The 13988-nt window shown below is 37.6% G+C and overlaps 1 protein-coding gene across 2 annotated transcripts; it reads right to left on the reverse strand.

The window, feature by feature from the left end:
- Nucleotides 1-13: 13 nt before the first annotated feature.
- cab39l1 (calcium binding protein 39, like 1) lies at nucleotides 14-7488 on the reverse strand. Of its 2 annotated transcripts, none has more exons than XM_048177131.1 (9): nucleotides 7250-7488; nucleotides 6028-6196; nucleotides 5767-5931; nucleotides 5518-5636; nucleotides 4237-4408; nucleotides 3582-3641; nucleotides 3409-3474; nucleotides 3042-3185; nucleotides 14-2805 (listed from the first exon to the last, which is right to left on the reverse strand). In XM_048177131.1, exons 2-9 carry the CDS (start codon nucleotides 6142-6144, stop codon nucleotides 2614-2616), a joined length of 1035 nt encoding a protein of 344 aa, XP_048033088.1. In that variant the 5' UTR covers nucleotides 6145-6196; nucleotides 7250-7488; the 3' UTR covers nucleotides 14-2613. The 2 variants fall into 2 exon arrangements, with proteins under 2 accessions (XP_048033088.1, XP_048033089.1); XM_048177132.1 differs by having other exon boundaries at nucleotides 4237-4405; nucleotides 7250-7487.
- Between the last annotated feature and the right edge of the window lie 6500 nt (nucleotides 7489-13988).

The following is a 13988-nucleotide window of genomic DNA, read 5'->3' on the forward strand; positions in this document are numbered from 1 at the left end:
CACACATAAGAAGTGCCATCGTTTCTTTTATTTTCAATATGCCTTCACACTTACTCTTTTTAAAATAAAACTTTATGTACATATATAATCCTCTCCCACAGTGGAAAATATGACAAAACTCAAATGTGTGAGAAATGAGTGAAAAGCCTAGCAAACATTTATCAGTCAAACTGCAAAGAATAAAAGGTGTGTATAATAACTTACCATAAATTTAACATATTAATTTGAATCTCTTAGTCAGAGATCATTATCACTGCATGGAGAATCTCAAGGCTCAAAGCTTATATGAGCTTAAGGACAAAAACCCTCCTTAAAAACCCTGTCAGCGGAATAATCACATTTGGCTAAACACTCATTCTTGTACTTGTGGTATCAAGTGACATTTAATGAAACGGTGGAAATATTTGGTAATCGATAGCTGTAGATCTTTTGAGGATACAAAAAGCGAATCAGTCTAGGTCACTGTTCAACACAAAGGCTTTGTGATTTCACACATGGTGCAGTTTATAAAAGCAAGAAAGGCAGCTTAGAAGGTTTTTCCCCCTTCACCTCCTAAATACTTACAATAAAGCACAAATCTACACTTTCAAAAAACATTCGCTTCCGCTGAAGAGCTGACTGAAACGATGTCAAAGCACAAGAACACATTGACATTTGGATTAATCCATTAAAAACCTTTTAGAGTGTGGCTCATTCACACAAGCACGGCAAGTGCTCTCCTCACACTCGTGACAGCCTATGTACCCATTAGCGAAATGCAAAAATTAAACTGTTTCCCTTGCAGGTCCGTTTCAGCATTACAAGACCACAACTTTGTGTTGTAAGGTCTTATTTTAGCTTGCAAAATTCAAACCCCTACTGTCCCACATCCATAATAATACCAGAAACACTTTACAATAAATTGTGATTTGTTTGTTAGTGCATCAGGTATCATAAACAGTTTTTATTCATCTAGGTTAATGTTAATTATTAATAAATACACTATTGTTCATTATGTATAAACAAATGTTCATGAAATGTATTTTAAAAAGCAGAAATTAACATTAACCAAGACTAATAAATGCTAATTCATTGACACCGAATGCATTTACTAATGTTAATGTAATGAACCTGATACCACAAATTCTACTGAAGCAAAGCGGGGAAAAACAGCACTTAGGAATTTAAAATCTGAGGTATATGAGAAAGAAACTTGTGCAAATAGAGTACATAAAATATATTCAACTTAAGGTATAAAGACTAATGGTGGAACCTTTCAGTAGAATCCTGTTCTGCATTTCATCTAAAACTTCCAAGAGATACTGAAAGGTGCAATCCATCCATAGGAGAACCAAATTCTAGGTCTAGTCAGGCATCGTAAGATATACCGTGTTACCACAGCTTTGGCTCATTCAAGTTTGACAGTGCAGGACACGAAGAACTGTGTTAAATGGTCTTTCCTATTGCATCCATGTTTTAAAGGCTTAATTGGCTTGTCTAAGCCGTCCATCAAAATTCGGCATGATGAATGACGTGCCCCGGCTCTAGCATTTCACATCCTTTCAACGTTACAGTGTGTGTGTGTGGAAGCTATCATGTCTTGCACTGTAATTGTGTACCATGTATTTCACCATTGCTGAAGTCTATGAACCCTGAATTATTCATTGCATTTTTCATCTAAACTGAGAAAATGTCTATAAATGAGTATTGTTTTTTTTAATGTCATACAATTGGTTTTTTTTTAGTAGTTTAAAGCAAACTAGTTCTCCTAATGTGTTAACCCAAGCAAAAGCAGAATATTACTACAAATCCAATGTTATAGATAAATATAAATGTAATAGAAGACCCAGAATGACCAAGCTATTTAAATAAGGCACCCAGTTAAAATGGAAATTGAGTGCAGCATTACAACATGACCACTAAACTCCACGGGCTACTTTTTCAAAGATTAAGGTTTCGCTTGACCACATGACATTTTCTGGCTTTTAAAATGCTTTAATGTCCCTTAACTAGTATAAATCTGAAAATGTCCTGTTGATTTTGTGTTTGTGTATTTAAAGAAGGCCCCCTAATGTCCTGTATTTATGACCTACCGTTTTACATTTTTAATGCATTCCTTAATATTTGGTTTTCTTGTGCTAAGAGTATGAACTGGCACTAATGGCCAACCTGGAGCAAAGCTACCAGATTTAGTGCAAATATGCAGAGCCATACCTTGTACCAATGTACTTGTTCTAACTTAATTAAAAATGTTAAAAAGCCCTGAGCAGGCTTTAGAAATGCTTCTCATTCAGATGAATTTGGATAAACGTTTTAATCTAAGATTTACCGTCTGAAGGTAAATCAATTGTACTTCCTTTGTAAGGGCAGTGCTAAAAATATATATAGGTTTAAATGGAGTGCTTGGGTTTTATTTGATCCAAAACCCTGCTCGCCCCAAGTAAAGGGACAGACATGTGTTTGCACTTTCTGACAGCATTTCTCCATCTGTTTCAGAAGTTGGATGTAAATATTTTTAGTCCAAGTGATGCCTTTCTTTCTTTGACTCATTTAGTCCCTCCCATCCAATTCTCACCCACATAATCAAACCACATCACTAGGCGAGCTCCCTGGTTCTACACTCAACGTTTTCCATTAGGACTCCTCTGCAGGTGCAGGCCGTTTGATGTCCCGGATCTGCTTAATGAGATAATTCTTCTCATCGCAGAACTGCTCGTCTTCAGAACGGTCCGTTTGAAAGTGGCTCAGGAATTCCACCAACTTGGACTGATTCTTGATGAGGATGTCCAGCACAGGCTGCGTCTTATTGGGGTTGGCCACAAACACCTGAGAGGACACAAGAAACCCATAAAAGTCACTGAATCTGCCTTCATGCGGTCTGAACTACAGGACAACCTAGTAACTGACCCAGACCTGTTTACATTCAAAAAGGGAGGGCAGAACTGGGACAGGGGACCGGTCAGCTGTCGAGTGTGGAAAGTAATTGGAGTAGACAGAGAAAAAGCAGTGCCAAATTCAAATATATTAAGTTACATGAAATGCCATGCATTTAAAACGCATACCTTAAAGACATGGAAGGCTTCAAATTGGATGTTGCGGCTGTTGTCTCTCAACATGTTCATCATCAGCTTTAGGTTCTCAGCTCGACTGATGTATTTGGTCATGACTGTGAAGTTGTGTCTGTCCAGCAGTAGTTCTCCCAAAAGCTGGATATCATTTGATAGTCAGTAATAACACATTTAAGCACAACAAATGTATGTAGTAAATGAAGCAAGCCACCCAAAATATTGCTGCTTTTATTAAACCATATTAAACCTTCAACTAACTTTCTTTCATCCTAGCAGCTTAATCTCAGCCTCAAGGGTTTGAATACCATTACAGTCTTGAATTATTGAAAGCAATTCTGTGAAAATAGTTGTTTACTCTCACCTTCAGAGACTGGCGCTTGGTGACATAGTTCTCAGAATGCAGCAGCTTTTCATACTCTGTGAACACCTTAAAACAAATGATTTATCATAATATTTTGTCAATGAAGTAGAAGTAAATCAATAATATAAAAAAAGCACTGGTACATGAAATGTTGGAAAACAAAAATAACTCACTCTGTCGTAATTTGTCTCCAAGAAATCTGCACACATGATCTTGTGTCTTGTCAGAAGATCCTAAAAACAAGGTCTTAAGGTAAATGCACGTTTGTCATGTAAGGCTGTTTACGCTGCAGCGCTTCCAGGATCTACGTCAGAACGCCGTCTCAGTATTGGCCGACCCTATTCGTGTGAGCATCACGATGCATGCGTGTGATGCCGACGCAGGAGCTGGCCAATAATAAGTCGGCGTTCTGACATAGTACACACATGCGCGGAATGTAAACAGTGTAGGAGAATGATAAAGAAGAGACCATTGTTGAATAAAGTCATATTTTTGCTTTGTTTTTGCACACAAAAAGTATTCTCGTCACTTCATAACATTACGTTTGAACCACTGCAGTCACGTGGACCATTTTAACAATGTCTTTACTAACTTTCTGGACTTTGAAAATGGTGGTAAAAATGCTGTCTATGAAGGGACAGAAAGCTCTCAGATTTCATCAAAAATGATCTTCATTTGTGTTCCGAAGATGAACGTGAAAGTGAGGGCGAGTAAGTAATGACAGAATTTTCATTTTTGGGTGAACTAACCCTTTAAGACAAAAGTCAAGGACAAAATTTATAAGTGAAAAACCTACAAAATAGATGATGCTTCGTGTAAAAGTCATACCTTAAAAGAGGCGAAAGCATCAGAGGCAATGTCGAAGGTAGACAGCTCCACATAGCGAAAGAAGCAGAAGAAATCCTCCGAGAACAGAACGATTCGGGCCAGAGGTTCATGACGCAGACATTCCCTCAGCATCATGCCACAGTTAAGGGCCACTTCTGGGGTTTCATAGCTGCTTTCAAAAGGTATATATATTTTTTAAATGTTATTTCTTGTTTGTATGCATTTCTATACAGTAGTGGCCAAAAGTGATGTCTGGTCTAGGAAAATTTACACACTTTGTTTTTACGTAGTAAAATAAAACCTTTAGCTGTAGTTTGCTTTTTTTGCCCAATAATTTTGTCTGATAAATACCTTAACGAAGATTAGTGTTTTGTTCTTCCCTCAGGTTTAAAATAATTTAAAAAAGTGCACACCCCTGGCAAAGCGTGGTTTTGGACAATATCAGCATAAATCCTAATCATTTTTTGGTGCAAATACATTATAGTAACTTGACATTATCATTGAAGACCAGCAATAATAATTTTCATTTTGATTACATAATAATGGCAATATATACATGTCAAAGTCAGACATGCCCCTTTGCCAGCTGTGATGCCTGGTTACTGCTTTAAACTTGGCCCAGGTTTGTAAAAGATTTTTGGGTCAGCACACCTTAATAGCTTCAACAATTGATTGCCAATTAAGTTTAGAATACAATGAACCAATCAGAACCCAGTTTAGGTCAGATAGCTGCTAATGCTGGATATTTTGATGAATCGAAAATTTTATGTTTTTTCTATGTATAAACTGTTTATTTAATAAAATATGTTTTCGTAGTTTGCGTTGTCCCTTATCAGTGCAAAATTATCACAAATTAAAAAGGATTCATGCCAATATTGTCCAAAACCCCACTTTTCTAGGGCAATTCCAAACTTTTGGAGGGCAGTGTATATAAAATATTTTCCTCATATTTTGATGGTTTAATCGAAATTGTAGGGTCATTAATAACAAACATTCCTTTTGGCCAGTACTGTATGTAACATTACCTAAAATAAACCATAAAAAAAAAAAAGTCATCAATCAACCATAATATGACACTAAAGTGTCAATAACTAGATATGTTCATGCTGTAAAAGCTAAACACCATTGGCAGCTCAGCCACGTAGACAGGAAAAGGAAAATTATGGTCCTAAAATAACCATACAACCACAGACTCCCATAACATCAATTGGAAAAGCCAGGCTAATCAATGGCTTCTGAAAGCGTTGATCCATGGCTATGCCCTGGGGTCTGGAAACTCACCCTTTCAGCAGCATAAAGAGTATCTGAGAGTGGGAAGAGATGTACTCCACAGTTGGGGTGCGAGCGCCAATCTGCCGACGTACTATGTTGCTAAACAGATGCACCACGTCCTTCTTTCCCTTTGGTGTACAACGTGTTATAAATCAAAGAAAGCAAACAGCAAATGTGTGGTTAGTGCACAGAGCAATACATCTTCCATCTGGACGGAAGTAGTTGTAATCCAAACATTTCAAACGTTATGATATGCACCTCAAAATCAATCCTCTGTAGATTTGCTATGAGAGAAATGAGGAGGTTGGTGTTGTAGAGCTCTTGAGCCAGTTGGGCCACTGCCTCAGTCTGAGGCTCCTTGTCTCCGGTGCCAGACAGCACCTCTTTCAACGACGCAAGATTTTTTGATACTTCCTCTGCAACCTACAGGAAAAACAGTGAGTTTTTCTGACTCAGTCACAGTCCACAGTTTGCTGAAACATTTGCATTGAGATGTTGACATAAAAATAAAGGATTGACCTTTTCACACTTCTTGCTTTCAGATGATTCCAGCTTCTCCAAGTATGCCACATTCTCCTTCAGACTCTTCACAATCTCTGCAGGGCTCTTCTGAGATTTCCCGAAGGGGAATGGCATGGTTTTAGCTGGGAGGTGTGTTGGACTTCAAAGGACAATGGAAATGTTTCACCTTTAAATGAAACAATGAAGAAAACTGTCATTATAATGGACAAAATGACAAACCTGAAAAGACAAGCATTTTCAAGGCAGCCAAAATATTTAATTATATTCAAATTCGTAACATTTATAAACTCAAGGAGCTGAAAAAAAAAAAAACACGTTAAGTGGGAAGTCTGTCAAGAGTGCTCTTTTTTGCATTACACGAATAATATTTACAGACTTTATTCCTTATGACTATATTTATTAGTTTGTTTCTTATAAATAAACCAAACATTTTATGAAACACCTCATAAACTTGCTTAACCCTGACAAGTACAAGAAGACAGTTCACCACATGTTAAAAAATGACAACATACAAAAAAAAGGTACTAAACGAGTCACTTCTATGAGCAACTAGGCAAATTGTTCAACTTGAAAAACAGCTAATATCCCGAGGAGCTAAGCTAACCGCCACCCAGAACTTATCGATCAACACTTCTCAGGAACTCAATATTACTCATCACAGTCACTTTACTGGGTAGTGTGTCACCCTATACAGTCTTACTAGGAACCGATAAAAACAAACTGTACACGGAAAGAAATAAAATCCACTTTTTTAATCCTTCAGCTGGCTGAACATGTAGCCATGTAGCTCGCTGGCTAACAGACTTCTGTCAAGCATGGCCAAATGAGCTCTCGAAGCGTAACTCAAACCAGGAAACTAACCATTTAGATAACTTATTTGGTAACTTTTTCCATCAATGTAATCTGTCAGATTGGATTTGAGTCATATGGCTCACCCTAAACCTGTGTACATTTTTTGTTAGTCGCAGTTAGAGCTGAACCTTTCAACTTTTCAATGACATTTTTGACAGTTGAGCAAGTTGCGAACATTATAAACTGATCTTTCATCCTGAACAGAGAAAAGATAATCGAGGGACTATTTAAAAACAACAAATCGACTTAAAAAATTGTTAAAACGTGTACTTAAAGTGCGATGCAGAGAGAAAGAAAATGACAGACAACACGTCAGGCTAAGTGGACGTGTGTTAGCTGGAGGTGGAAGGAAGGCAGAGACACTCACCGCGATCTCCACTCAAAACGTCCACTTTAAAATCCAAACAACGCGATGAGAACAAACGTTAGATCGATCTGTTGAGCAGCTAAATATAGAGCTATGAATCCAGTTCAAACTATGACGAACTTAATGTTTATCTCCCCAAAAGGAGATAATCCTGGGGTTAGTAACTGCGATTAATTTAGGAGTGGTTTCTTGCTCGTTCACTTCAAGCGTCTACCGCTTTACTTTATCAGGGAAGTTGAAGAGAGTTTTCGAACGCCCCCTTTTTAATTGACACTGACTCTGACCAATCAGAACACGAGACGGAGGCGCACACCCTGAACAGGAATCGAACTGAATGAAGATGGCAAAAAAAGATGGCTTATGGGCCAGGGTTGAGTTTCCCGAAAGCATCGTGAGCCTAAGTAGATCGTAAAACTATTGCCACCAATGCTTTTGATGCTTTTGAGAAACACAGCCCAAGTTGTGATGGGAGAAACGAAGCTTTTCGAAACTTCGAATCAATTGAACCGATTGCTTTGCATGATTCACTGTTTCGAAACGCCACACGCTGGTGACCCCTGCTTGTCAGAACAGTGGAAATGCAGCTAAAACTCATTTTATGGCCAAATTGCATAAAAACACCTTTTGCAAATGTTTTGTTGAAGGTGTAATCAATTAAATTCAAATAATCTAATACCATTTAATATACGGTGCCTTTATAATATGTGTTATTTCTTTGATTTTGTTCGTTTTATGGAGAACTTGGTTAATCAGGCTAATAAGATATTTTTAAACACAATGCTTCCTGTTTATTATACAAATGTGTCATTAAATGTATAAAATTGATGGTAAAATTCATATATAGACACTACTGGTTCATGGGCTCACGAGAAATCCCCCCATGTTTACTGAAATCACGTGACTTTGGTGGTTTGATAGGCCCTCCGAATCACTGGTTCAAAACAAATGATCCGCAAAGCTTCATGAGAAAGCGCCTATCTCTAGGGTCAGGCCAGTGCTCAGAGGCCTCCGAAGCCTAATACGAGCAGAGACTGCCTGAAGTAAGCTGAACACCGGTGCCTTGTTGCATACAGCTTAAGCTGACCACTAGGGCCCCTGACTACTATTTTTAATTAATTAATATTAGCATCCAAAAATCCATGCTTTGTATGATTTTGAGCCATGTCACTCGTTTTTTTCCACTTGTATCCATTCTCTTTGGACTGATGGATCACACACACTCATTTTTATGTTATGTCTGTTATATTCTGATTATTGCTATAAAGGTTAGTTTGTTTCATAATTTAGATTTACGTTTATGTTTAGCACAGTCTGAAAAAGTATGGAAGTTTACGCCACAAAATAAAAAAAATAAAAAAGGTCATTGTGAGGTAATTGTCAGAATTGTGAATCCCAATTGTGAATCTGACTTTTTTTTTGCAATTTGCAAATTTATATATCACAATTCTGAGGGGAAAAAGTCAGAAATAGGCTTGTTCGAGATGCATCGGCACTGCGCAGACTGATCGGCGTATGGCATCAAAGTACCGCGAAAGCTCATTCGACTCTTTATGCTTTTGTACTTTGATGTCATGTCGGCTTTGATGTCGGTCTGCGCATCGGCGATGCGTCTCGAACAAGCCTATTGTCAGATATAAATTCACAATTGTGAGAAAAAAAGTCACAATTAGATTTTTTATTTCACTATTATTATTATTTTGGCTGAAAAAAGCTTCCATGAAAGTGCTTTATTAAGCAAACATTAGTAGTAGGAGTAGTAGTAGCGGTAGTAAATGTCAGTTGCATGACAAAGCTAGTCATGTGATCAACATGGCGGCACCTATTAGGGAGCAACCCGCTCCATAGCTGCGTCTGAAATCGCATACTGTCTGAGTAGGTACTACAGTTGAACGTAAATTTACTTCATGACAGTTGAAAAAGTACATTCTGTATAGTACGAATGCGTGTAGTATGAATCAAATCCAGACATACTACATCCGTCATGTTGTTACTGTCACATGATCTACCAGCGTCAGTTACGTCCCTTCAACTCCATTCCCAAATCCTCACCCGTGGCCTCATGGGATAGTAAAGTGTCCATTGAATGCGCACTTCAGAATCTCGCCAGTAGTAGTAAATCATCAGGGGTACTTGAATTCTATGAATTCGGACATACTACTCTGTTCGCATACTATATAATAGAGTAGTATTCGATTTCGGACGCAGCGTAAGTGTTCTAGAAAAAGCTGCTTTATTTTTATGTTCATTTCATGTGGGATATGTGACTGAAAGAGCACATTCCTTTTTATTAGAATTGAAGTATGATTTACATTTATACATTTGGCAAAACATTTCATAAATATGTAATTATATATATGTATGCTTGTATGTTTTCTTCCTTAAAGGTGCAATATGTAAGATTTCTGTCTGCTAGAGGTCACTATAGAGGCCTATTCAAAACAAAGGCGTAGCTTGATGATGGCAAGTTTGAGAGCAGAATCTTGGGACATGTGGTCTTCACATCACAGCCAGTGGAAACAATCGGGATAAGACTCGGGAATAAATCATGTTCATGGATGAGATTATTAACATTACTGGAGTATGAAGCGGAGCAGGACCAAGTGTTGTGGAGCTGAACGAGGCCGCTGGAGCGATTGCGCAACACATGCCTCGCGAGCAGCGGAACTTTTATTATGCCACCGTCGCCAGCACCGCTTCTGCTTTTCTGGTCATGAGTATGAGGTAACACGGCTCTGTTTATTATTACATACATTTGAGTGTGTTGAAAATGATGTTATAACGTTACTCTGTGTGTTTGCTAGGTGGCTGCTGTGAGACGCTTGTTTGACTGCAGTAAGATAGATCGATTTTAGAATATCATATTAAATATTGGATGTCTTGTGTTGATAAATGGCATGCAATTAATTTTAAAACAAAATAGTGTTTTTCTCTGAGGCATGGTAAAGCATATGGTACTCGCAAAAAATCAAGAAAATTAGATTTAAACAATAAGACTAAACGTGTTGAGCTATATAACAGCAATTAGTTTTCTGTCTATAAACGTAACCAAACAGTTGTTCCCTTGCCTAATAAAACATGTAATATATTAAAGAATCTTTGGTGTTTCCATGGTTTCTGCAAAATAAACCTTTTTTTTTTAATTGAATACAAAAGTACATAAATAACAAAGGCAAATATACATTTACAGAGAAGATAGAAATTACAGGCTCAACACAGTGTACATATATAAAAAGCAAAGAAAATAAATATAAATTTGAAATCATAATTTACATGAACTTAAATAGAGAGTAAAAGAAAGGGAAAATAAATTAAATAAAATAAAAATTATGGGCAGTATCACAATAAATCAAATGATGTCAAAAGATAAAGAAGCTTCATAGCACTCTGACCTCTCATCTTATTAAGGGCTTTGGAAAAACATTTCAAGTCATTTTTGAATATAATAAGTAGTGGGGGGGATTTAAAGAATCTACATTTATGGATAAAATATTTTGCTAATATTACAATGTTATTAAGCAAAAAATAATTAACACAGCAGCCTTTAGGTACTCCAAATAAAATATGATGTAAAGAAAAAACAAAACTATCAGCAACCACCTTTTTTTCTATCAACCAGTTTTGAATTGATATCCAGAAGAGTTTGGAGAAATTGCATAAAAGAAAGATATGATCTGTGTCTTCAGAATGGCTCTCACAGAAGGAACAGGGGACAATTTCTATATTAAATTTTTGATTTAGGAATTTGTTAGACGGATAAATTTCATTTAAAATTTTGAAGTGTATTTCTTTTTCTTTAGGAGAAACAGGAAAATTTAAATAGGCTGTTCTAAGATATATTACAGTATTCTTATTCCTACAAAATAAACCGGAAACCGAGGGTAACGCGGGTATGACGCAATTGACAAGCGACTCCTCACATGTCCCGGAGCCTTGGGTTTGTTTTTTTATGACCTCCCCTCGCTAACTTCCCTCAGACTTGTTGACTTGGATGTACGTCATTGCTTATGTTTCATGAGTGTCCTGGCGGAACCTTTGCAACGGGCTGAATTGGAACGTCCTAAGTCCTTGATCACTTGGAATCTGCTATGGATTCCAAGGTATGGAATCCATAGCAGATTCCATGCTATGGATTCCATGGATTCTAAAGGTTCCGCCAGCATTCTATATGTATATATGTGTATTTTAAATATTAAAAAAGTAATTATTATATCATAGAGTTGTTTGTGGTGGGGTTTGTGGTTGCAAACGACTTTTCTCCAGTGTTGTGACGTATTACCAAGTGAAACAGAATATTAAATAGAGTACCCCAGGGATGACGTGTTTTTGTAGGCCAACCCGGAAGTTAGCGGCGCACGGGTTCCCTCGATTGAAAGCCTATGCATTTTTCCCATAGACTTTTGGAAAATCGCAGAAAATAAGCTCTGTGTTTAACAAAGGGTTATGACACTTCCACGTTTTGTCTATCAAGATAATCTTTACAAGTTAACACAACATTTATAGATTTTGAAGCCTAAATAAAGTCATCAGATATAAAAAGCTAACAGTAGGCTATAAACGGACTACAGCACACCATAGTCACGGATCAGCGTCGTCACCACCAAGCTTCCTCAAACTTTATTTAGAAAACAACTTTATTTCTAAACATGCTCGCTGATTATGTTCTGTGCTGTTATGAATACTTATCCACTTTTTCATGAGAAATGCTGTCCAAATGTCCTGTTTATCATGATGACATCTAAAGTCCCCGCCAAAGGAAGTAGTCCCTTTTAGCAATTTGTTAGCAACCGCCGATTTTAAGACACAGTAAAAGTTTAAAAAATCACAAGTGGGTTATAACTGGTGTGTTTTATGTCATAGATCAAAACGTGAAAGTATTTAGAGGCTTTGTTAACCACAGACCTTATTTCAGGCAATTTAGCAAAAACCCATTCAAAAAACCCATAGACTTTACGGCGTTGGAACAGGAAGTTCCTAACTCGCTTCCGGGTTTTGCCTACAAAAATGCGTCATCCCTGAGGCACTCTATAGAGGGCAGAGTTTTACTTTAGAGCTCCTCCTCTCCATCTCTCCCTTAACGGTTGGAGGGGAGTGGTTTAAACGTTTTCAACCCAAGCCGTCAAACTGATGTCATCAGAGAAGAGGCACCATTGCAGAGGGGAGGAGCATTTTCAGATTTTGATTAAATATCACGAAGCCAAACAATTTTTTTTGTGTGGATTGACTTGCACGGATGAATTGTTCACCACAAAACTAGCAATTTGAACTAACAAAATAAATAAGGTCAATTTTGATTTCATGTGTACTTTAAACGTGATATGCGGTGACGTCACAATCATGTTGCATTATGGGTTATGGAGCTGCCTGAAGTGTTCATATGAAGTAGACTCGCTCCCTTGGTCAAAATCGAGGGAGCGAGGGTCTGTCCATATAAACTTCCCTCATCCACTTCAACGCACTTCAAAATGGCGGCAGGGATTCCCCCGAGGGGAAGTGCTTAGGGAAGTTCGCGAGTGCGTGTCTAAAACTGGAGTGGAACGCAGCCTTGGTTAAAACTGCAATTTTCTCACGATTTACAAATAGTTGGAATCATTTGGGATATTGTATAGTGAACAATATATAGACCCCTTAAAAGTTTGTAAACATTGCAACGTTTCCTGGTGGGCGGGGCTTAGCTGGAGGCAAAAAGAGACGCTGGACTCAACGTTGACAAGCATAAGCTAGCATGTTTTAGGAGGGATTTAATAAACATAGATGCAGAAGAAGGTTCAGAACTGTCCGAATATGTACAGTCACTGACTCTGCGGGACCGTGACAGCTATTTTTGTAAATTAACTTAAGTTTTGGGTATTTCCTAGACAACATATGAATTACTTTCGGGTGGTTCGGGGAATTTTGTCAAGGCTTATTGTCTAATGTAACCTAACGCTGGGCTAACTATGATTATGGCTAGCAATGTGGATTATTTTAAGAGACCATTCAAAGGATGGCACACACATCTATCGCTGTATGTTTGTTTAACATTTAAGCTAGTGCGCTGAAGGTTGGCGACTTTTCACCTATAAAACAGAAACTTGCTGATTTGTACTACATAAAACCAACACATCATTACATATGCATCGATTATTTTACCTGATATGAAGTGTGCACTGCAAACACGAGTATCATTTATGATCGTCTCCGTCCAGTCTGTACGCCGTATTGCTTTCAACCACAATTATCTTTTTGATTTCTGTGAAGGAATGTCTGCCGGGATCTGATAAAACTGTAGTTTTGAACCAAAAGTCCTGTTCCTTCTATTCTGGCTGCCAAAAACACAACAAGACGACATTTTAAAGTCAAAACCTCAAACTTTTAGCGCGCCTGCTATGAGTTCTTATTTATGTTTTGCCTCCAGCTAGAGCGGTGACGTCACAATGACGTAGGCGATTAAGGGGTCTATATAACACTGGCGATATTTTACTGCAAAAAATCTTACACATTGCACCTTTAAAATACTATTCTCTAAATTGCAAAAAGTTAGCTTTGTTATAGGCCTACAAAGCAATAATCATTTATCAATCTCATAACAATGCTTAATATTTATGTGTAAATATTTACATTTTACAAAATGTTTATCCATAAACGAAACATCATCGGCGTTTTGTCAGTCCATTATGCAACTCATCTGTATATTTGCTCGTCTAGGCCTATTCCTCAAGCTATCTTGACGGTGACCACAGTACGTAAGGGGCGTGCGCGT

Source organism: Megalobrama amblycephala, linkage group LG23 (assembly GCF_018812025.1).
Source record: "Megalobrama amblycephala isolate DHTTF-2021 linkage group LG23, ASM1881202v1, whole genome shotgun sequence".
Classification (NCBI taxonomy): domain Eukaryota; kingdom Metazoa; phylum Chordata; class Actinopteri; order Cypriniformes; family Xenocyprididae; genus Megalobrama; species Megalobrama amblycephala.

Bases quoted from the DNA above. Each gene is read 5' to 3' on its own strand.
- cab39l1 (XM_048177131.1), bottom strand. From the start codon at position 6,144: ATGCCATTCCCCTTCGGGAAATCTCAGAAGAGCCCTGCAGAGATTGTG. The intron at 3,642-4,236 runs GTATGACTTTTA...CCTTGTTTTTAG, and splicing joins ATGCTTTCGCCTCTTTTAAG to GATCTTCTGACAAGACACAA. The intron at 3,186-3,408 runs GTGAGAGTAAAC...AATGATATCCAG, and splicing joins CCAAGCGCCAGTCTCTGAAG to CTTTTGGGAGAACTACTGCT.